The sequence below is a fragment of the Pyxicephalus adspersus genome, chromosome 1, assembly GCF_032062135.1.
Source record: "Pyxicephalus adspersus chromosome 1, UCB_Pads_2.0, whole genome shotgun sequence".
Classification (NCBI taxonomy): domain Eukaryota; kingdom Metazoa; phylum Chordata; class Amphibia; order Anura; family Pyxicephalidae; genus Pyxicephalus; species Pyxicephalus adspersus.
The window spans coordinates 79,252,111-79,276,499 of NC_092858.1; the positions used below are offsets into that span (position 1 = coordinate 79,252,111).

Consider the following 24,389-nt stretch of genomic DNA (forward strand, 5'->3'; position numbering starts at 1 on the left):
ACCTGTAGATGGGTCTTAGTATCGCAAGTTGATCACAGTGTCATCCAAAAGGTATAAAGTCCTGGTATACCAGAATAAAAACCCCAGGCACTGACACACAATTTAATGACAAGGAAGATTGCTTGTTGCTCTGAGAAGATATTATTTGCATCTAAATATTGCTAGATAGAATGCTAACCGGAGCCTGATTGAGATCGATTGGATGAAAATATATGGTACATTGAAGCGGGAGTATACATTTACTTTAAAAAATCCTCTGATGTTTGATTCAGGGGTGATAATCCTTGTTTGGTATGACTGGTTTTTGGATGTTTCCAATTTAAAACAATAAAGGTTGCTGGCACTTTAAGGTTGTTTTTTTATATGTTACAGAAAGGTGCTAATAAGATTGCCATTTTCCACGTTCCTGTTTATATGTAATTTTTCCACATGTTGACTAAGCACTTTGGTTTTAATATTTGAAATATTCTGTTAATTGTTTAAGAGACAAGCTGTTCTTCAATAATTAAAGGGTTTTATTTTAGCACAACAAGATGTTCATAACTACTTTGCAATAAATACCATAAATGTGCATTTAATTACCATCACACAAGTGTGTGTACAGCTCCTGAGCAGACTGGACTTGGCTCTGGCCATTAAGTAAAGATTTCCCTGCTGTTAGTACACTGAAGCAGCTTTGGAGTAGCTGAAGAAAGATAGCCTGGGCACAGATGCATTCCTCTCTTTGGCTTTAGAAAAAAAATAAATATATTTCATTTTTTTTAAACATAATAAAAATCCTTGGAAAAAAAAACTTTACATACATGCCTCAAAGATTATTTAAATAAACAAAATAGTTCTTTTTATTATTGATTTATAAAGTGCCATCATGCCATCAACTGTACAAAGGAAAAAAAGGCATGGTACAGATATGATAAACATGAAGGTCATTTTTATTAACAGAGAAATACACAATACAAAATTTAAAGCAAAGAAAGCATACAGATTAAAGGGATAAGGAGGAAACTAGCAGGTAGGGAAAATCTTTATATCTATTTATATATTTGGTGGCAAGTGACACACATTCTGCAGGAAGAAGAGGGGAATGGATTACATTAGATTGTATGCTTGCTATACATGGTGAGTTTTATTGTTGTGCTTAGAAGTTTTAAGGGTGTTAGAGTATTTATTGTCTTTTGGAATGGGAGACAATCTGGTATGCTTGAATGTAAGGAAATGAAGGACAGAAGAAAGTTGTATGTGGAGCGGTGGTGTGAGCCTTTATGTGTCAGTTCTGCTTGGAGCAGGAAAGTAGTGGAGGTGGAACCCACAAAAGCTTGTACTGTAAACGTAACTGTTGGAGCACATTAAAAATAATCCTGACATTATTTAACTTTTGTGTTGTCTTAAAAATAGTCTGATATACAACTTGTTTTGTTCTCAACATTGAAAATCCTATACACATAACAGGTTTTGTTCTCTGACAATCAAGATTTCAAAACTAGTAAATCCCAAAACACATTCTTATAAAATAGCAATCAAAACCTCCATTCAACCTCAGGAGTAACTGATCAATATATTTGGAAGTAGCGTACGCAGCTCATTTTTACTGTGGATATGTGCTGCTAATTCGTAAAAGTGGTGATCAACACCACTGATCTCCACTACACCCTAGAGAGATCAGTGTGGATCTGTATAGATCTTTTTAAACTGAAAATCAGGTCTGATCATCGTTCTATAAATCTGCCAATGTTGTTTTTAATTATATTTAAGAACACCAGATTTATAACAGTGTGTGTGTATGTGTATATATATATATATATATATATATATATATATTCATAACTGTGTAATAGATTTTGTACTTTGCTAATCAGTAGTTACATCTCTACTCTAATTACCCGAAAATGGAGATCAGAAACTCAATTTACTTGAATTGAGTAAATAATTGCTATATAATTACCTGAGGTTAACACAGCCCACTCATTACAATTGTAGCTGCAATCAACATTTTTGAAAAATGGCAAATAAAGCAAATCTAGAGGATCCGAGTGTTTAAAACACATTACTGACCTCCAATGAGGTCTCTGGCATACACTACTATTTGTCTTTCTGTAAAAATGCAACAGTAGTAGTCAAACCACCAGTAAACCATAGAAAAGAAGCAATATCAACTGCCAGCTAGAAAGAAACAGCTAGTATATTGGGACCTATATGTCTACCAGAGAGAGATATTAGAAACTATACTGTTTTTCTATGGTATTTTTTTTCTTCTTTTTTCTCCCTCTCTCAAGACACTCATGGCTATAATTATATTAGGGAGCTGATGGCGCTCTTTGATCTTTGATATCTTGAACATAGTTTTAGCCAGAGGTTGGAGGTTTAGCTAGAGTCATCACCCTTCAAATCCAAGTCATTGACATCAAGTCCCAAGTCAAGTCTCAAGTCACCAAGTCCCCACATAGAAACAGAGCTCTGATCCTGTTCTTGAGCACAGGATCGCATTCTTAGTCCACGGCTTTCTCCTCTGACAGCTGAAGGTGGAAGGGAGGAAGGCAGTGAGGCTACTGTAATGCCACCCTCCTCTCCACCCCCTTCAGCTGTCAGCGGAGAAAGCCATGGACTTAGACTGCAAAGAAGGTAGGGAGGAAGGCAGTGAAGCTTCTGTATTACTGCCTTCCTCCCAGCATTCCTTGCTTTCTAAGCTTACTAAGTTCGGCTTCCTCCTATGAAAGCTGAACTGAAGAAGGAAGGCAGTGAGGCTTATGTAACACAGCCTTCACCCTCGCCACCTTCAGCTGAGGAGAAAACTTGAAATGCGAAGAAGGTGGTGTTATAGAAGACTTACAGCCTTCCTCCCCACCTTTCTTGCATTTGTCCTCTGACAGCTGAAGGGCGGGGGGGGGGAGGGTTGAAGAAAGTGTTATATAAGCCTCACTGCCTTCCTCCCCGTACCCTTCAGCTGTCAGCAGAGAAGCAAGTCGCAAGTCGAGTTTCAAGTCACAAAACCCCAAAAGTCGAGTTGCAAGTCCTTCATTAGGCAACTTAAGTCAGACTCCAGTCCCAAGTCGCACGACTCGAGTTCCAACCTTTGGTGCATCCAAGCAAAACTCCATAGAGACCGCTACAGTTGGATGATTCCTTTTCATTCATTAACATAGCTCCCCTTGTTCCATAAAGCAAAACAACCTTTTTTTTTATTGTCTATTGTTAAGATTCAATACAACATTCTTCTTGTCCAACATCCTATAGGCATATAGCCTTACATTTTGCTTTCCTTGTCAAAGAACATTAAAAGGAAGCAAGCAAAAAAAGTAAGAAACAAAATCAAATAACTGAATTATATAAAAAATGTTGTTGGCCAAAACACTTACATATCTTGGAGCTTTTTGAAAAACTTCCAGAGCAGCTCCAGATTTAATCCTGATAAATTGAGAAGAGACCGATTCTTTGACTGATTCTTTTTTTCCTGCAAAAAAGAAATACACAATATGTAAACCAAGTCCCCTAAAGCATTTGTTTCTACTGAACCTGACCATAAAAAAGCATAACTTAAAAAGGAAAGCTTTGGGTTAAGAATACTATACTGTTGCTATGCAAACCATTTTTAAAATTATAATAAATATTCCATCTGCAGGTATGATTTTCTAAAACAAATGATTGATTTTCTAAGAATTAATCACACTGGTGATTATTATTGCAATAGTTTCAACCTTTAAATGTGCTTAGCCTACTGCATTCCCCATATGACGGAATGGAACATCAAGTAAAATGTATGATACTGTCATCACCTATAGAGCTTAGGATAGTAAACCTAAGGACAATGGCGAAAATTTCAAGAACCAAGGGGGCTAAATTGGAACGGCTTGTATATCCTTATAACATTTGAAATTGAAAAAATAAACAATTGAGGTTACACTTTAAAGGAAACCTGAGCTTTGTCTATTCATAGAAAAGGCACTTATACTCTTTAATATTTGCCATCCTCCCCCCCCTTAAATTCCCTGTCCAGCCTCAGTTAAAAAAAAAAAAAAAAAAAAAAAAAAACTCTGACACCCCAAATACCAGCATAAGCACCATAAGGAGCATGTGACCTATTTCCCTTCCTCTAATGAAACAGTACTGGTTCTTGGCCATTAGCCCTTTAGAAACCCAGCAATGTTACATGGAGGGGGAAATTCCCCTAAGCTTTGTGCAAACTACAAATCACAACTTCCAGGGCACCCCCCTCCCGCTGCATTCCTGGTGACCAAACAAAGGAAAATAAAAGTGTCTGCTAGTGATGCCACTAAAATGTTACTATGGCATGGCTGCAAAGTTAAAAGAATATGTCAGTCCTAAATACGCACATGTATTATTCCACAAATTTTTTTTTATCCTTCAGATATTAAACCAAACTTTTAGTAAACACACATTTCACCACATTTGAAAAATATGTTTTTTGAATTAATTTGCAGACTGTGTTTTCTGTCTAGAAACCATACATGGGATGAAACAGCACACCAACTGCCTGCAGGTCATCTTTAATCATCAATGACAATATGACATAGTGACATTAATTCTAATAGAGGCTTGATGGTTAGAAAGCTGAGGAGCGAAAAGGATTTTGTAAGAGTCATTTTAAAAGTCAAAAAACAGGCCCTATCTCTGACTTTTTTTCAGTTTTAGAACATCTGGCATCCTGTGTGTTACCGGGTGACCTACCACATGTGGCAATAAAAACCAGACCATAAGCACAAATGCTAAATTATGGAGCACCTGGAAATGAACAGCAATGCCATTTAACACAGTTACAAAAATATCAACACTACAATTTTAAATGTGACAAAAGTGACAAAGCTTGAGAAAATCCTTTGGAATTACTTACTCCGTCATACCAGTTATACTAGTTTATACAAATCCACAAATAGGGAAAGGCTCTCTTTGCACCTGGGATTGAAAATACTTACCATATCATGTGCCAGCTGCTGAACAAATAGCAGAGTTTTCAGAATGAGGGTCATTCCACATACGCAATCAGTATCCAATGCTTTACACTTTAGACACGTCACATTCATGTCAATCTTAGCCTCCAGTGGTCTGCGGTAACCAAAAGCACTGATGCCTTGAACACCTAAGCGCTCTGCAGTTTCTTCCCGTGTGCAAAGGAACTTTACCATCCAATACTAGTAAGGAAATTAATACAAAAATTATTACAGCAAACAGAACACATTGAAATAGGATGTTCACAGCCATACCACCCCATGTTCCAAACAATTTCTACAAATAATAAAGTATTAAAAACTCATTGTAACCAAAACATAGGATACAAGTATAGCTTAACAAATTGAAAATTCTAACAAAACATTTTTCTACAATTCTTAGGTGAATTTATTTTTTTTCACATTTAAAACTTTTAAAACTGATGTTTTTGTATAATCTCTGTTTTACAAATACCAGAAAAAAACAAAGATTGCACAAAAAAAGAAAACGGTTGGATAAAGAAACAGCATAGCAGGTAGAACTGTCTCAAAAGATGGACAATAAACAAAGGATCATTTAGGAGCAAGTAACCAGTCATAAGCAACTAAAAAGTAAAAAATACCTTAATCTGTAAAAATTAAAAGAAAATGGTATACAGACAGTGCATTTAATTTTTTTTATTTTTTATTTAAATTTATTTGGGTTAAGCTTTGTTGACATTTGTGTTCTTAAGTTTTGAATGTTAGCACTGGCAGCAAATTAAAGCTTTCTAACCAGGTGGAAGAATTTGCACATACCTTGGCAGTTTTACATTGCTGCATCCTAATGTCCGCTTCATCCCATTCCTCTTCCAACTCAAACCAGGCTACAGGATCACTCTCGTCTAGAACTGTGGAAGGCCCGCTAGCTCTGTGAAAAGTCATTATTTTTTATGTATACTAAATAGGTAACATTCCACTGAAATTTTTTTAAATATTCCTTTATGTAATTCTGAGAGCACCTTGATTATATATGGCAAATTTCTGTTTTTTTTTTTTGTTTGTTTTTTTTATCAGTACTGATACCTGGAAGCAGATAGGACAGCCTTACAGCCTAACATTTCTCTAGCTAGAAGATAATACAAGAAATAAAAAAAATATTCTATTATACCAATTAAAAGAGCCGACATACAGATTAAAGGAGCCCATCATTATTACAAAGTATTTATATAGCGCCGACGTATTACACAGCACTTTACAAAGCCGATAGTTATGTCACTAGCTGTCCCTAAAAAGGGGTTCACAATCTAATTTCCCTACCTTAGTCATATGTCTCTAACACAGTCTTGAACAAGGTCAATTTGGGGGGAAGCCAGTTAACCTAACTGCATGTTTTTGGATTGTATGGGAGGAAACTCGAGTACCTGGAGGAAACCACCATGCTGCACATGGACTACAAGTTTTTTTAAGGCAGCATCTCGGCACTACCACACAAAAAAACAAAAAAAAAAAAATCGACACAGTTGGATATACTAGAAAAGGGGAAAATGCTAAACGAAGGGGGATGATCTGTATGAACATCACTAGAACACGTAACAGTGCTAAATAAAAGTTTTGCAATTAGTGTTAATCTTAAAAAATTATAAATATCATACAGAAACATGCTTCCAGCATTAATGTATATTCTGCTTTTTGATGCAGAATAGCTTTAAATGTAAGCAAAAAATAAGAACTTAACACCTAATATAGCAAAGTATGTTCGAGATATGCAATGTTGCTTCAAAAAAATAGATGAATTGTTCCTCCATTGTTGAAAACTTGCAGCAGCTGGGGAGCAGCAAACTGGTGGCATTTCAATAAATGGGCATTCAGAAGGTAAAAATATTTCCCATTTCTTTTAGCAGGTATATTATTGAATATAAATGACCCTGGGTAATTTTGAATTACACAATATAATCATAAAATTGTATTTATAAAAATAAAAACAAGATATATACAAGTCAAGTCCTTACCTTTCTTTCACAAACTGTTTAAAGTCTGGTAATTTCCACGCATCAAATTTTTCAAATCTTTTAAAATGCTGTTCAGCATGGAACTTTTCTGAGCAATTGTAAGCAAACACTAAACCACATTTGGCACCAATGGCACCTCTTCGGACCTAAAAACAAATATGAAATAAAAGACAAAGCAAATGTTATTTTTAATTTTAAACCATGCTTTAAAAATGTCATAACTTTGCCATTGTTTCATATATGTGAAATTTCATGAATTTGAAATAATAAAAATTATATTAAGAGAGACAAACAACATACACAAAGCTCTTCCAATCAACATGAAACAAGAAATACATGAATACAGAATAAACTAATATGCAATGTGAACAACAATTTCAGACAAGACAAGTCTAAAATTCTCTCTTAAAGGCAGCTACTTTTCGTTAAATCAAAGACATCAGAGACAATCATGCTCCCAATTACTTTATTCTTACTATAGGTTGCTCCAAGACACATATCTAGTGCAACAACTCTTATGTATCAAAAGCCTGGAGGATTTGAACTTAAGCTCATAGGGATGTCAGTGAGTGTATTATTGTATTTATATACCTCTTTTGTTAGTTTTACAGTATCTGGTGAGTCCAATGGTTCTCTACTGATTAGGTAGAAATATGACAGCAATGTTCCTTCTTCTCAGTGTCAAATATTAGAGAAGGGGAAAAGCATTTGACGATCTGATTTTTCCAAGGGCCTGACTCAAAATACCTTAACAGTCATTAGACCTTAACAGTCAACAGACTTTTTATTTAGAGTTCAGATATTCTTATGCTTTTGTGTTTATGGGGAAAGTAAACTTACCCTAATCCTCATCTGTGTAACCTGGAAGGCTGACTCGGTTCCTGAAGAAAGGATTATGCTAGCTCTGGTTTTTCCAGTTTCTGTAAGGAAACCTTTAGGTAACAGAATACATATCATATTTAGACAATCAGAATGTTGATAAGTATCTTTGAATGCAAAACAGAGACCAGAAATAAGTATAATCTTTTTTTTATGCCTAGGCCCGAAGGCCGGACTGAATGGGGGAACAAAAAATGAAACAATTAGTATTTAAGGTGATTAGATATAATCTTTATTGTGCTGTGCTCAATTAAAAGCAACACAATTTAAAATAACTACATCTGACCTATACAATGCTTAATGAACATTAGACACTTTTTTAAAAACTCAATAAATGAAGCACAATATAAATACATAATATTTTTAGAACAAAAAAAAACGCACCATCCCCAGTCCAAGGTTCCACCAGTAAATTTTCTGGCCCAGATTTATCTTCCTTTCCTTTGACATCACAAGCTATTAGAGTAAATTGCAGTGGTCTTCCTGGAACAAATAGTGATGTGAATTAATAAACAAAGTATGCTTGGTCACTAAAAAACATTTGCTTTTCTGAAAACTTTGTGAAAGGGATAACATTTACAAGCTCAAACCAGAAAAAAAAACATGATGAGGAGGCTTCTATTTATTACTTCACATACCGGTAGTAACAATATGGAAATTATTTATTCTCACAGTCAGTCCTGACTGGGTAAAAGAATATCTGTTATTGTAGTCTGATTTTAATTGCCTACTTGTGCAAGCATGGAGAACAAAATAATCCAGATCATCATTTATAGAACTATGAACAGGTAAAACAGATCCATGTTCTTGTTCTCCAAACATCTGTTCCAAAAATCCCCCAAAATCAATGACAGATCTACTCTATGACAAAGCTCCAAAAAAGTGAAACACAACAGACAATAGATTGGGTGCGCTTCTTTAATAAACACCTACGGTTATCGATCTGAAATATACCAAATACGAAATGGTGTCTATCTGCAGGTAACTTTCCTGCTAATGAGACCCAAAAGTGGTTTAGACATGACAAAAAAAAAAAAAAATGTGTCAGTTACACAAATCCTTTGTAATAATGTCTTACGGCGTCTCAGGTAATTATGGCGTCTCATACAATTATTCTGCCGATGGGGTAGGGAGGATGTAAATGAAGCACACAAAATGTAACAGCATCACCATTTGCCACTTGTACATAATACCTGAGACAAACACAGCATTGTAAAAACTAAACTATAAGGCAGTTTTTAGTAACTCATAAAAATAATCCTGAGAAACATTACCATATTTATAGAGAAGATTAATTCTAACAGATTCCATTGAATCTAAAAGGGAGGCAGCCTTGTACTGCAAATCCAAATGGTCCATGATGGTACAAAGGGAAGTGATCACTTTAGCAACATCTCCTCTGGCCAAAGCAAATGCCAAAAGATTTAAATCCACTGTTGGTGTGGGACAGCAGCTGCAAAAAATGCAATACAACATAATGAACGAACAACGAAAACATACTTTTGTCTTTAAAGTAATGTTAGTAAAAAGTCAGTGATAAGCCCATCAGCATCTCTTGCAAATATTTAACAAATGACCATCTAATTAACACATTAGTGTGCAGCAAAATAAGACCCATGTGTTATGAGAGACCTAAAAAATATACTTATTTTTACAGTTATACATTATTAATTTGTTCCACGCTACTGCCAATAAACTGTAGTTTTTGAACAGGTTCTTAGCAAGATTTTCTTTTCCAAAAAAGTTTAGACTCCTTCCAATTTACCTCTAACTTTCTTTTTGTTTGTTAGGACTCATTCGCCACAAAACACAAACAGTTCTACTACTCTCCACTTTTTCCCAAATTAAGACAGAATTAATCTCCTGGGTTAAACAATGATTGATTCATGACTGGTCAAAAGAATTTTATGTTACATCATCTTCTTTTAAAGTCCACTCTTTAGCATCCTATTTCCCCTATCACACAAAAGCATAGCTACTACACCTTGTACTAATGGAAGTATATGCAACTGGGTCATTTTAACCACTCTCTTTCAAAATTATTACAGACCTAACTCCAGTGAATGACATTCTGGGCTTTAAAAAACCCTCCATCTCCAACCCATATAACTTTACCTAGAACTATCCACGGTGTCCCCATACCTTGTGGGGGAAGAGAATCTCTTTTAATCCATCTCTAATACTCAGAAACCTACAGCTATCAAATTACTACAAAAACTATTAGCTTTAACCCCCTAGCGGTAATTCCGATTTTAGTCACACTCGGGTCGCTTTGACCTGAAAAAAAACCCACTTACCTTGCTCCGTCACTGTTCCCTGGAATCCTGCTGCTCCAACCGGGAACTGCAGAGACGAGAGATCTGCGCGGTTTCCCGGTAACATCGGTGCCGGCGGGAGGATCAGCGGAAAATTTAAATAATGTTGTATTGGATTTATTACAAAATAGTTGTATTGAAACCAATACAAAGAAATCTTTATATAATATATAAATAAATATATATATATATATATATATATATATATATATATATATATATATATATATATATATATATAAATTATATATGCTACTGTAGCAGATTTTTTTTTTTTAATAAAATTATTACATTATTGGACATATTTTGGTGAGTTTTATCTAAAAATTTTAATGCTTTTTGCACGGAAATTTGGACAGAATTAGAACGCTAGGAGGTTAATACAGCAGATATAAACGTTAAAGTGTATGAAGTTGCAAAAATCTTAGTTCCTTTGTACAATTTTGGTACACAAGGCAAAATATGTGACTATTCCTCCTGCCTAAACGACTGGAAATGTTTCCATTTTATCATTTTATTATTTGTCTTCAAACATTCTCTAGTTTTTCTAAGAATAACGTCTGACTGCGTTTTCACTTCTAGTCCAGTGTTTCCTGTTCCAAGCCTGTTCCTGTTCATTTACTGTTTGTTGTAAAAGGTTCCTTTTATTCATGGGGTCCCAAAAATGTATGAAACCTGTTTGCACCTGTTTTCAATGTTTTTTTTTTTTTTTTAGACTAAACCTCAAAGACTTGATAAACAAAAATAAATCAATGTTACCTTGCAGTCCTCATTAGAAAGCTATTCACCTCTTCTAAAATATTTGGTGATAAAAAATGTGGAAATTCTGCAGTTCCTTGCGTTAACGAGAGAGGTATCATGTGCTGTAAAGCCTTCCTAAAAAGAAAAAAGTAACTAATTTAACTTTAATATTTAAAAAAAAACAAAAAAAAAAAAAACAGTAACAAAAAAAAAGTAAAAAAAAGTAAAAGTAACAAAACATACAGACAGACAGACAAGCATTTTGTTGGAATCCAGGATATCCGATAACAAAAACACATGCAAATGCAGCTATATATATTTGTTTTTTTATGGAGAGTGTATGGAAGAGTTATCAACACTGTGTTTTGCTGTCTGTGCACCTGTTTTGAAAATTGTATCTCATTTCTTACACCCGTGACAGACCCTAATGTTTTACAGTTGTCACAGAAACAAGAAGTGGTGATTAAGCTTTCACCGTTCTCCATTGACAGCTAGTATGGGTGTGAACGCTCTTTTCTGGGGCAGACCTTTACTCACTTCCTGTTTCGAGGACAGGAAGTAAGAATACATTTCATTAGTCATATGGACAACAGTATATCTCACCAAACTGCACCCCGATAACCAAAACAGACTGTATGTGATGTATGAAAATCCAAACAGACTGCAAACAGCTTGTTGTACCTCACATACATAAACTATGATGTTAAAACATCCTCCTTCATCCTGCTGGAAATCTGAACATGCCTGGTGTAGCAGGAAGTTGAGATTAAGAGAAACACAGCACAAGCTTCAGGAACAGCACACTCCAAGGACACAGTGAGGTACTCTGAATTCTGCTTATAGTGGAATACAGGGACGTCATATTTAATAGGCAAGCAATCAGATGCCACTCTTGGGTTCTTTTATTGGGTTTCTTTTACAGTAGTTGTTTACAGAAATAATGCATTTTGCTGAAACTTACACATAAGTAGAGAAGTCAGAAAAGCAACTAATGCTTCATAAGGGGGTTCTGTCTGAGATCTCTATAATCCGATGTTTTAGCAAAAGCTGTACATGCTGGGGTCCTAGATTGCACAATTACAAATTAAGAGTACTGTGTAGTCACCCGCCTGTAATGGCAGAAGTTTCAAGCACATTTTACATTCCTACAGATCTACTTTCTGCAGTGAAAACGTAGTTGCCTTCCTTGAAAAAAAATTAAATTAGATTAAAATCACATGGGTTCAGCCTGTTTATTTTTACTCCCCTTTTCAAGGATTAAAGTATTTTGCACTTCTTTGTTGGTTATGATAGATAACTTGTTCTTAAATGATCTATTGTGCGATATTGTTGATCACCAGTGGATGATGCTGTGTTTTCATATAAAGTGTGTTACAAACTAATATTGTTTCAGATGGCAAAAGTTTGTTAGACACTTTACAGGAAAACACAGCAGTGGTGTGACCCTTGTAAAAATCAAGTTTCTTTTTCTAATAACATGTTCAGGTCAAACATCTTGTTTTTTATGTACAAATAAAAAATATCTACCTCATATGAAAGCATAATAACTAATGTAAACATTACTACATACTGTGTGTGCTGTTGGACAGCCTGTGCAAGCGTCGGATTGGTTTCCATGGAAGTAGTGACAAGCGAAGTCAGCAGAGAAAGATACCATATAGCTGAAGCATCAGATATGGATACTACAGACTTTTTTATCTTCTGGTAACCAATAGCACGAAGGCCATGTATCCTTGTATCACAGCCATCACTCAGACAGCGCTTGATGTTTATCTGGACATCTGAATAAAAATCAACATTAAAAAAGTTATACTTTGTTATTTAGTCATATCAGTTTTAAAATTTAAATGTAAAAAATAAATAGTTGTAAGGTTTACAAAGGATACACCAAAACTAAAGATAGTAGGAAACTAATGGTAAAACCTCAGATGTCCAGAGCATGGACAAAAAAAAATGTTTTTAAAAACATACACATCAGAAAGTCAAAAGATTAAATAATCATATGAAACCTTATATGAATTAAGTTTTACAAATAATTTTATAATCCCTCCATGCTGTGTTTTAATATACATCCTAAAACTATTTAAAGTAACATGTTTTGTTTCATTCCAAACATTTCATTGTGTTTGGTACATGAAAAAGACATTTTATTTTCCAACACTGGAAACTGTACTGTAAATTAGTTCATGTTGTATAAATGTATAGCCGCAGAACAAGTATATGAACACAGCCACTGAATATGGGTAAAAAATGTCTCTATGTTGAATTATTTATTTCATGCAGGGCATACAAGAATAGAACCAAAATCAGGAAATATGCGGTGTCAGCACAGATTCCATATACCCACAACTGTGATTTAGAGATGCCTACAGAAACAAAAACCTGTTAGCCTCCACATACAACTAATAAATTTGGTCCTAAACATTAGCGTTGGCGGTATATGGTGGGGATATTTTTCCACATGAGATTTAAAGTAAAACAGGAGATGACTCAGTCCATAAGATTCCAACTATATTAAAGTTAAATTATTCCTCTTGAGAGAACTAATCCATTAACCAAGGGACAAATAAAGAAATGGGTGGAAACCTAAAATGAACAATCGTAACGTACTAAACATCTACAGTTTGTATGGAAAAGATTTTATGTTCTGTAATGTAAAAGGAAAAGTAATAAACAAAATACACTTTTTACACAGCACTGAATAACCTAGAACTACTCATCTTAAAGTGGTCTAAGAAATACTGCATTTCCCCTTACATACACCATTTGTGTTTCCTGGAACAATACAGAAATCCAAGTCCACTGGAAAAAGGAGTGTAAGCCACCACAGATTTTGTACATCCCATTCTAACATGAATTCGCTACCTCCAAGAACAGATACAGACATATGAAAGTGTATATTTAAATATTATTAGAAAATGCTCTTCAGTTACTGGATTGACTCACACATCTGACTTATGTTAGCGTTTTCCAGCAATGTCACATAGCCTGTAATATGGCTGGGAATGTGGACCTCGCGAACCTCCTGTAGGTTGCAGGGATTTCGCCCCACAGCTACACCCACTTGCTGAGGCATGTAGCTCTGGTCTGTGGCACACACGGCAATTGATAGGTGTCTCAGTACAACGTCAGGCTTCATTCTTAACCTGAAGAGAAAACAGGAAAAAAAAGCATTTAGGAATTTCTGCAAGTTGCACACTGTAATGATTGGTATGTTTGGACACAAAGACATCTCTAGTTCAACTAAAGAAAGTGGATAAAAAAGGCCTGTTCAAAGAAAATATTTACAGGGAGGAACATGGATTCTTCCATAAGGGTCTTTCATCAAAAAATGTTTCTTGCCTGGCTCCGACTATAATAATTTTCAAGTCACTGTCCCAGAACAATCATGAAGCAATTGAAGGCAAAACAATCATGGGGCAATTGAAGCCAAAACACCTGATTTGGATAGTTTTACTGGGTCATTAACTACCAGGAAAAAAGCAGCATGTGTATTTCTCTCAGTAGAGGTTTCCTTTAAGTGTGGTGCATATGCTTAAATGGAAACATCTATTAAGAGAAACATTTGGCTATGCTAGCTGCCTGTCTGCCATGCTTATCCAGTGGTTTCAACACTTTTAAATATGTTGAAGAAAGTAAACTGGTTCCCTAAAAACATGAGTCTCGCTTGAGCACTGTTTGATTTCTGTGTACAAAAACGAATAGAATGAACCCTTACCGTATCCAGTGGGAACGAGCACTGCCATCTGACTGCCAGTATGATGTTGTTTCTCCGTTAGTCATCCTGTATATATCTGAAGAGTTAGATGAGGTTTCTATGCTACTGTAACATTTTGTTATGGTTTTGTACTTCATTGATTCATCACTGCCACTTGGAACAGATGGACATTCTGTTAAATATAGAAAGACAAAAAAGGAAGATAACTACTTAACTACTTAGATATATATTTCAAATAGAAAACTCAGTGAGGCATCATTTCATTGAAGTAGACAAATAATTGTCTGTACCTAAACTGAGCACATATCCTCAATAGGTATATAGAAAACATCAACCCTTTTAGCTAAATAAACAATATTAAAACAAAAATATAGTTATGGATTTAATCCAGACAGTGAGCAAATAGTTACATTTTGTTTTGCCTAAATTTTTACCTAAAGTCTTAATAATAATGATAATAATAATGTTTACATTGTCTTACCAATAAAGTCATTTTTTTTTGTGTATGCATACTGGCAGGGACTTTTTAACACTGATTTCCAGGTTATATCTAAGCTAAATAAAACACAGCATGCATTAAGACAGGGAAGTAGAATCAGAAGAGCTGTACTGGCATTGCCCTTTTCTTTAGTTTTTATCCAATAAACACATTCTAGCAGTTTGTTTTTTAACTGGAGTTCTTTAAGAAGAGAATTTTGCAAAGATAAAACAAGACAGCAAATCTGACAAAAAAACACATTAGCCTTGTGGCCATTATGGGGGGTTCAATATGTGCCAAGATTAGCTACTAACCCTTTTCTTTTTTGAGCAACCTCTCTAAATAATCTTTTAACACTGAGGATCGCATGGTGAAAATGTTACTGCAGCACTCCAGAATAGGATAAGGGATCACGGTACTGGGAATTCGATTTCGATGTAAAAAACGGAGAGTCTTAGAAAAATGCGAGTTAGGGCGATCCTTTGATTTGGAGAATATGTCGATGAAACCTGAAAAGAGAGGGGTAAAAAAAAAGAAATTTATCAATGCTTAAATTACATATGTGTGCATACATAATCATTTCATATTTTCTAGCATGATAATTGTAGAAAAAAAGTAAATTACAGTACAACTTAGTGTCAGTAATTTAAATGTTTAATAATTGATGTAAATGTGAACACATGCAGAGAGCTTTAGTCTGAGAACTGTGCAATACAATTATGAAGGGTGACAAAGCAGTTAAGAACTGGTTAGACACACACAAAAAAAAAAAAGAAAAAAACAACAACAAGCACAAACCTAGAAACACATTCCACAATGCAAACATTCTGCTTCTACTATACCATCAGAAAAGGTGGGGAATCTGATTACTAAGAGATCAGCCAACACAAACAAACCTGGTCACAGACAAATCATGCGACAGGAAGATTTAAATACGGTTTCTCTAAAAACAGTGAGAACAGACAAAGATCAGAGTGTTACAAAAAAAACATCTTAAAAGCAGAAACAAAGGGAACTTAACGAAAAAGCAGAAATACACTTCAGTGATATCAGCAGTGAAATCTACTTTTCAAAACATGATATACAGGTTTTGAATATTTCTCTAAAAGCTAGGTTTGGTCATAATCTGCCAAGTACACTACTGGTAATCAGAGAGGATCACATCAAAACCTGGTCACATGCTAATGAAACAAAGGAAAATAGATGTCTTTCTGCTCATTGTACCGGCAGGACATCTACCTGTTGATTGCCAGCCTTGGTTACCACTATAAACTGTATTAAAAAATGATTATCAGAAAATCATTTAAATATAGGCAACTACCTATAATAGTCACCATATTCCTCACTATGCCACCATTCCCCCTTTTACACAAAAACACACACATATACATATATATATATTTACTAATAATGAATCACCATTGTCCTTTTGGACCCTTGTGCAACAAAAAAGAACCAGACCTGTTCTTGTTGCTGATCATATCAATTGCATTCTCCAACCTATTCTTAGATGTAACAAGCTTTTGAAATTTTACATTTTTTATGCTCCATCTTTCAAATGCATTTTTGACATTTCCAAATGCAAGATCATGTAAGAAAGTACTGTTTTGCATTCAGAAACAGTACTTTAATCAAATGATTAAATACACCTTGATTGTTTGCCCGCCAAGGAGTTAGTTATCATTTTGTACAGTAAATCATTGTGATTTACACACTTCTTACACAATGCACAGTCAGGTAAGTAAGAATTATGTACTAGCTCTGCAGGCTTCAATTTAACACCACTAAACTACTTAAAATATTGCTCATTGTGACCATATTAGCAGGGAAATGATCTGCCAACTGGTAGAACCAAACCAGGTAATATTAAAGTAATCTTCACAGATATGCAATGCAGCAGATGTATGTAACTCACAACATACAATACAGGACAACAAATCTGTTGGCAGGTAAAACCGTTCATGTATATCAGATTTATTTGTACCCATAGCCATTTGCCTGAAATTTTACTTAACATTCCATATACAAATTCATAAATGCATTTGGCCTTAGCTTGATGTCAGAACATACTAAGCACCCAGTTGTCAACCACTGACAACTTGAACTAAGTGTGAAGTAATTTGCAGCAACACAATCCAGTTTCCCACCAAGCCCTTAAAATAGAGAAGTGCACACAACAGGCAAGATATATAAAAAGATGTATTGCCAGCAACTTCATACACAGTCATGGTTGTATTCAGGTATCCCTGTAATAAATGAAAATCATTTTAAGCCCTGCTGAACAGTAAATCTAATATACTAATATGTATAATGTATATGTATATTAATATCTAATATAATCTAATATGTATGATACCAAGGTCCTAAATAAATCATTCAAAAATAGAGATAATAATATCAATAGAACTCAAAGATCACTGAGAACAACTGTCACATTGACTACTTAATAAATATACCCCTTCTTTTTGGATAGAGAAGACAAAGGTTATAACCTCATTCAAGTTTTTATTGCAGCCTGTAACTCTGTTGACAAGATTTCTTAAGCTACGTACACCCTTCTAATGGTTGTCGCCCAATAATTGGCTTAGGGCCGATATCGGACGATAATCTGAAGTGTGTCCAGCACGCGTCGTTCATCGTCCGAACAACCGTCCTGGTGGATCCATAGACAATGAATGATCGTAATGCTAATGAAGGGGGAGAGAGCGCAGTGGGGTGCTGCTCCATCACTCTCCCCCTCCCTTCTGCAAAGAGCAGAACAGTGATGAATGTACAGCATGGTTCCTGCATCGTGAAGTGCTTAGTTGATAGAAAGGATCCTGACAGATCCTTCCCAATGACTATAATTGCAAGTAGCCATGCGGCTTTAGTGCTGATCAAGGACGTCAGTAAAAGTCAGGGATGATAAAAACAATAGAGATGCTAATCCTTCCATATTGTACAAATATGACTTTCATGTGCTTTTCTCTATTAGAGACTTTGCTCACTTCCTGTCCTAGTGACAAACATATTTCAGGAACTTAGTATTTAGTTTCCAATGACAGAAAAAGCTAACTGTCTATAGGAAGCAGCCCTACAATGTTTCTAAACCATGGTTCCATGGAACCATAGGGGTCCTCAAGAGTTAGCTAGGGGTTCCTTGAGCAATATGTACTTCTCAGGTCAGTATACCACAGGCACCAGTGATACTTTGCACTTTCTGTAGGGGTGACACTCTACCCACTGGCCAGCAATGCAAGAAGCATTCTTACATTATTATTAGTAATTATAGCAAGGATCCCCTGAAGACCTTAACCTAAGTTTTAAAAAGGTCAAGAAAGGCTGCCCTATATTGTTCTTTCTTTAAATATCCTTAGCTTTGATCAAATACATTTTATGTTTATTGTTCATCAATAGTTATAAACACACAGCAGAGCATATTCATAAAAATAACTTTAGTGTCCAGCTTACCTGGTGTGAGCGAGCAGGCCTGCAGCTGTCTGATTACATGACTCAGCTCCCCTTGAAGATTGGCACCACCAGAGGCCTTTATGGCTTCCAACATGCTCTCCAAGTCTACCACCTCATTGCCTTCCGCATCAAACTGTGCAAATGCCTGAAAGAGAAGCTGGAGGTTAATATTATAATATGAATCATACAGGGCCATGTCAGCTGCATTAATTTGTAGATGCCAGTGTGATCATTAGGAAAATATTGCCAGTAAAAATAAGCAAAACTCATGAAATCCACTTTGCTGGTGATGCACCCAATCAGCTGTTTTTTTTTTACTTTAAATTCTGTGTTTAGCTTTTCTTTTTAAAACCAACAAATTAATGCAAATAGTGAAGTGGCGAAAAAGAATGCAATGTGCAATTAACATCAAAAGTCACCTTCACTCTCCAGCCAAAACGTTCTTTGGATTTGGATAGAATAATTTGTTAGAACCTCTCTCTAATGTTTAATACTGTGTCCCAGTCAAGAAATTTCCCCTACTTATTGCCAAAAATATGAATAAAACAGGAAGAAATCCCATGTTTAATTGTGGTCTCTATTGATTGCACTGGTTTTGGCTTAAAGCAAATGAAAGATTGACTAGAATACATCTAGTTTCGCAGTGATGGTAATGGTCTTCCATTTATAGAGGGTTATTATTGTTATTATCTTGTATTTATATCGGGGCCAACATATAATGCAGTACTTTACAGTGTTAACAATCATGTCACCAACCGATAAACACTAGAGAAAACTTAGACCTTAGTTCTACCTTAAGCTACCATAAGGAGTAGATGGCCAGCTACAGGTTGTTATCCCCAACCCTGTACATTTGCTTACAATGCCTGAGACTAAGCTCTAAAAATAAATACTGAACTCAGTTATGAATAGTCTTTTTTAAATATTTCCACATGAGCAATATTTTGAGAAAGCCAAAGTTCCTGCAAGACGATGCATTACACATCAAGCTCCAAAGATACATTAATGGCATTAATGGAACAGTATTGATGTTGTATGAGAAAAAAGGCTCAGCGATCCGCTGTAACTGCCCACTGCTGGAAAATTGAAGCCGCAATAACAAACTAAAAAGGAATCTGCAGACCACTCAAGGAAATACTTCAACAGTTTCATGACATGTCCTGACAACAGATTGCCAAACAACTTTAAAAATAGACACTCCTAATACCATATAAAGGTTAAAGCGTACCTAAACTCAGAAATGTCACTTTACATAAAATTACCCTTTTATGTAGGGTAAAACATTTTTTTAAATCTCAGACATGCCCAGAAGGAGTCTTCTTGTGAAAAACAATCTTGCATGCATGAGATTGGCAAGTTTTATTCCAACCTATGTCACCCAATATCGCTCCTAGGTTGGGTGAAGTAGGAAGAAGAACTCGTAAGAAGAGGAGAAGATGGCAGCACCCCGTCTCAGAGACGGATACCGGGGTGATGCAGGACCCGAGGGAAGACACCTCCAGACCAATCTCACGGTGGGATTGAAGGTAAGTAGATTTTTTTTTTTGTTTTGGGTTTTCAGATTTCTTCCTTTTTAAGGCTGACCATTTATCTCCCCATCTCCTCCTATTGTTAGAATTGAATACATATATTGTTTTTTTACCTAAAGCTTCAGTAACGTGATGTTCCAGTCTTCACAAGGTGTGAAAAATTAAAAACAAACTGTAAATGGGTGTTGATGCAGTTAGGGTAATTGACTTCCCCCCAAAATCGACCTTCGACTGTATTAAAGACATATGACTGAGGTAGGGACATTAGATTGTGAGCTCCTCTGAGGGACAGCTAGTGATATGTCAGCGCTCTATCAATACAAATTAATAGGAATATAGATCCCAAGTCTACAAAAGATCATCTTCCTGTTGTATCTTACACAATTTAATTGCATCATCACATCTGAGACTATTTGGCCAATGCTACACTCAGGATTGTAAAATTAAAATGTTCTCTATAGTAAGCCATGTTTCCATCTAAGGGTAGAGCCATTGTGCCAATTACCAAGTAGAAAGGAAGTTTGGTTCATTGGATACAAATGAAATAAATAGGCCCTCACATTACATAGTTTTGGTAAGTCTAAGGGAGATTATATAAACAGATTTTTTCATGAATGACCAGTATTTTATGAGCCTGACAGTGCATGAATAATAACATCTCAATAGACTGGGTATAGCAAACATAGGATGATCATTTCCATACATAATGGTTCTCGAAGGGAGACCTTTACACAGCTCTGTATGCAAAGCATGTTACAATTTATGTCAGATGTACAAGGATCCCTTGTATAGAACATTAAAAAAAGCACCCTGACAAACGGGACAGTGGGTGCAGTGAAAACATTTGGAAAGTCCCGGTATTGTCATACAATAATATGGTGACAGTAGGAGGCCCGGAAGCAGCATCTAAATGTTGAAACCAAGCACCAGCCATATAAACAGAATGTTCAAGAAATAATGCCACCGGCAGAAATGATCACTGCACACTTTGCATTAAACGAGTTGCCTTGACCTATTGAATTGTTTCTGCAATAGAGGGAAAGCTGGAAACCCCCCAGATTATTGGGGCTCCCATTACAAAAAACACACCTTTAGATTGTCTTTCTCTTATTAAAGTAAATGTTAAGCCCAGTTTTACTGGTTTATTATGCATCAATATATACAGCTTTGTCCTATGGGAGAGATTTCCCATCACACCTGAACAGACAACAGGAAGTGAGAGGAAACTTCTGCAGTGAAATCTTTTTTTAGTTTTGTGTGTGGAAGGAAGTATGTATTCCTGTAATAGGGACATGTGAAAGTTGTGTATGTCCATTTCAGTTCTGGTGATCACCATGACTAGGGTAGAGAAATACTACTAATAATAATAATAATACTAATATTAATATTAATAATAGTTCTGTGTATGCTGTTTATGAGAAGTGTCTCCCTGGTGGAGAAGTATGAAGTATAGGAAATGTGGAGGCGGCCATGGTGTATATGACACACACATGTAACATACATGCAGCCATGAGCTGTTGTCCCCATGACAGGCAGTGTAGTAATGGCAGCCTGTACATTTCCTTGCAGAACTTGTGCTTTCATGCTGCCTCTCTATCTTACAAGGTGTGAGGCGGTGTTGGTGCCGGTTCCCCGGTGATAGGAGGCCGGTGCATGGTGAGCCCCCGCTGGGTATTATTACCTCCTCGCACTCCTCCCGGCCGCTGGCCCGGCTCTCCAGCATCTCTATGAACTGCTCCCGGCTCAGGGCTTCCTCTCCCCGGCTCAGTCTCTCCTCCAGCCAGCGAAGCAGGGCGCTCTGGTGCCGGGAAACCACCGACTCCGGAGCCCCCACGTCCCTCAGCCGGGCCGCCGCCTCCCTCAGCCGGGCCTGCTCCAGCAATACCCCGGGGGAAGGCGGCAGCAGCAACGGGGCTGACGGGCCGCCGGGGCTTCCCAGCTGGACCGGACTCTGCTGGTCGCTCGGTCCTCCCTCAGTGTCTGCTGCTGCCGTTCCGGCCTCTTCTTGCTCCATCCCCGGGTCGTCTTCATCTCCGCTGCCGCCGCTAATCGCGTTCCCCATAATGATGGCGGTGCCGAGCAGCGCTGTGTTGTGTCCGGAGGGCCTACGAGGCCCGGGCCGCCTCCACCTTCCCGGCCAAGACCCGCCCCGCAGCCCGCCCTGCAATGGCAGCACAGACACCTGTCACCGCAGCCCGCCACACAGACTGCTGGGAGGATGGCGGCACCGGGGCCCCCACACACAGGGGCCCCTCCAATGTCATACATGGCTCCCATGGGGCTCTGCCATGTACATTCATCATAGGGAATGTGCAATCCTTTATACGCACACACACCGGGTATTATTCCTATCCATGCCAGAGTAAAGGGTAAATACGGGCAGATTCACATAAAACGTGTAGATTCCCTGTCACTATGATAAATCACCAGCCAGTTTTATATTCACTTGCAGCAAGTAAAACCCATCCTCCATAGGTGCCGCATCTATACCACACAACCAGGATGTCTAATGGCACCTAGTGTCACCTAATGTCCATTGCTCAAAGTCAAGACTTCACTTGCTGCTTGCTGGAGAAGTATTATGAATGGTATTTTAAAGGTCATTTGCTTGGTTAATATTTACCATTTATTTACAATATTACCTGATAATCCTGCCTGAATTTGCTATTATGGGTGCCAGCTGTCTTCTAATTGATCTTCTACATAGTCACCCTCTTTTACCAGGTGAAGAGAACAAGTGGCTGTGCAGGCCTACATTGGATTGGCATGGACCACCATTGTCAGGAAGCTTGGCCAGACCCATGATAGACAGCCATTGGTGACGTTTATGGATGTAGGCCAGAAGAAGATGGGGTCATCACCCAGTAAAACAGAACAATGATAGGCAGCCAATGGTGATGTTCATGTATGTAGGCCAGAAGAAGATGGGGTCACCAGTAAAACAGAACAATGATAGAAAGCCATTGGTGAAGTTCATGCATGTAGGCCAGAAAAAGATGGGGTCACCAGTAAAAAAACATACCAGTCTAGCACTGTCTCCAACTTAATTGCGGCTCCTCTGTTGCATGCTCTGGCTCTTGCTGCCATTTAGGTAACAGAAGCAGCAATCACTTCCTGGCCAGCCCCAGCTATGGGCCACCACACAAGATCATCTGATTGTCCTAAAGCCTCCTGAGATAGCCCTTATCTAAAGCTACGTACACACTTCCAATTATTATCGTTGGTAAACGAACGACGAACGATCCTGCACGATATCTGCGAACGATCGTATAGCACCGATCCTGTACATACAGATAACGACACGATAGTTCGCAGATATTGTATACACGATAGATGCGATCGTTTGAACGATACAGGAAGTGACGTGCACCACAGGAAGTGAGCGAACGTTCGTTCGAACGACTATCCTCGTTTGTCGGCGTCGTTGGTTACTTTTTTTACGAACGATTTTTGCCCAATCGATCGTTCGTCGTTCATTTCCAACAATAAAAATTGGAAGTGTGTACGCAGCTTTAGGAGGCTTCAGGACAGTTTTCATTCATACACAGCAGTGTGCCAGTAGGGAATGTTTTCCTTATCTAGCCAAAAATCTGTCGGACTTGTGTGAAAACACTGATAAACTGACTCTATGATCCTATGGATAGTATATATAGGAAATGGCGTGCCACTTCCATCCTACGTGAACTTCGGGGCCATACTTTCTATCACATCAGAAACAAAGGCTGACACAGATTTGCTGACAGGTGTCTGCCTTTCAATACATTATTACCTAAATTTTCTGTTCTTTGTACTTTGTAATGTCACTAGAAATTGATATGACATTTATTTTTTCCCCTTAAAATATGTGTTAATATTTTTCATCCCATCACAAAGGATCACATGTTTGTGTTGGGTGGCAACTACTTGCATATTTGAGAAGATGAACATACTTTCATGCTGAGTTCATTCTGTCAGTTAAGAGGTGCTTTTAGTATTTCCATGCTATTCAGTGTCTGACTCACCTCTCTGACTCTGTACTGAACTCTCCCTGCCCAGCTGTAGGCTGGCCCTTGGCTGGAATCATCACCCCTGTACCACTGCCACCCTTTTAAACTTTGGATTGCACTTTTTCCCTTTATCTGCATGCTGTGTCAGCCGATAACTGTACACTTGGCAGTCACTCTAAGTGGGTATCCTATTGGGAAACCACAGTCACGGAGTAAAACTAGTCACCATTCTCTATCCCTCACTTATTGTGTGCTGTTTTCTTCCATCTCGTAGATCTGAAGTGATCTGTTGGGCAGGGCCCTCTTTGCCTCCTGTATCAGTGTTTGTATTAGATTGTCACTTGCAGACCCTATTTTTTGTA

The 24,389-nt window shown here is 37.1% G+C and overlaps 1 protein-coding gene across 1 annotated transcript in view; it reads right to left on the reverse strand.

Annotated features, from left to right (window-relative positions):
* ZZEF1 (zinc finger ZZ-type and EF-hand domain containing 1) overlaps positions 1-22,162 on the reverse strand; it is a 77,324-nt gene extending 55,162 nt beyond the window's left edge. Inside the window, exons 1-15 of the mRNA XM_072415636.1 lie at positions 21,723-22,162; positions 18,513-18,657; positions 15,377-15,571; positions 14,585-14,756; positions 13,813-14,012; positions 12,437-12,647; positions 10,885-11,001; positions 9,085-9,263; positions 8,195-8,293; positions 7,772-7,863; positions 6,932-7,077; positions 5,739-5,850; positions 4,929-5,144; positions 3,354-3,448; positions 583-728 (exon numbers count right to left, since the gene is read on the reverse strand). Of these exons, the coding sequence (XP_072271737.1) occupies positions 583-728; positions 3,354-3,448; positions 4,929-5,144; positions 5,739-5,850; positions 6,932-7,077; positions 7,772-7,863; positions 8,195-8,293; positions 9,085-9,263; positions 10,885-11,001; positions 12,437-12,647; positions 13,813-14,012; positions 14,585-14,756; positions 15,377-15,571; positions 18,513-18,657; positions 21,723-22,103 (2,506 nt within the window). The 5' untranslated portion in view covers positions 22,104-22,162. The remainder of the gene's footprint in view (positions 1-582; positions 729-3,353; positions 3,449-4,928; positions 5,145-5,738; positions 5,851-6,931; positions 7,078-7,771; positions 7,864-8,194; positions 8,294-9,084; positions 9,264-10,884; positions 11,002-12,436; positions 12,648-13,812; positions 14,013-14,584; positions 14,757-15,376; positions 15,572-18,512; positions 18,658-21,722) is intronic.
* Positions 22,163-24,389: the final 2,227 nt, after the last annotated feature.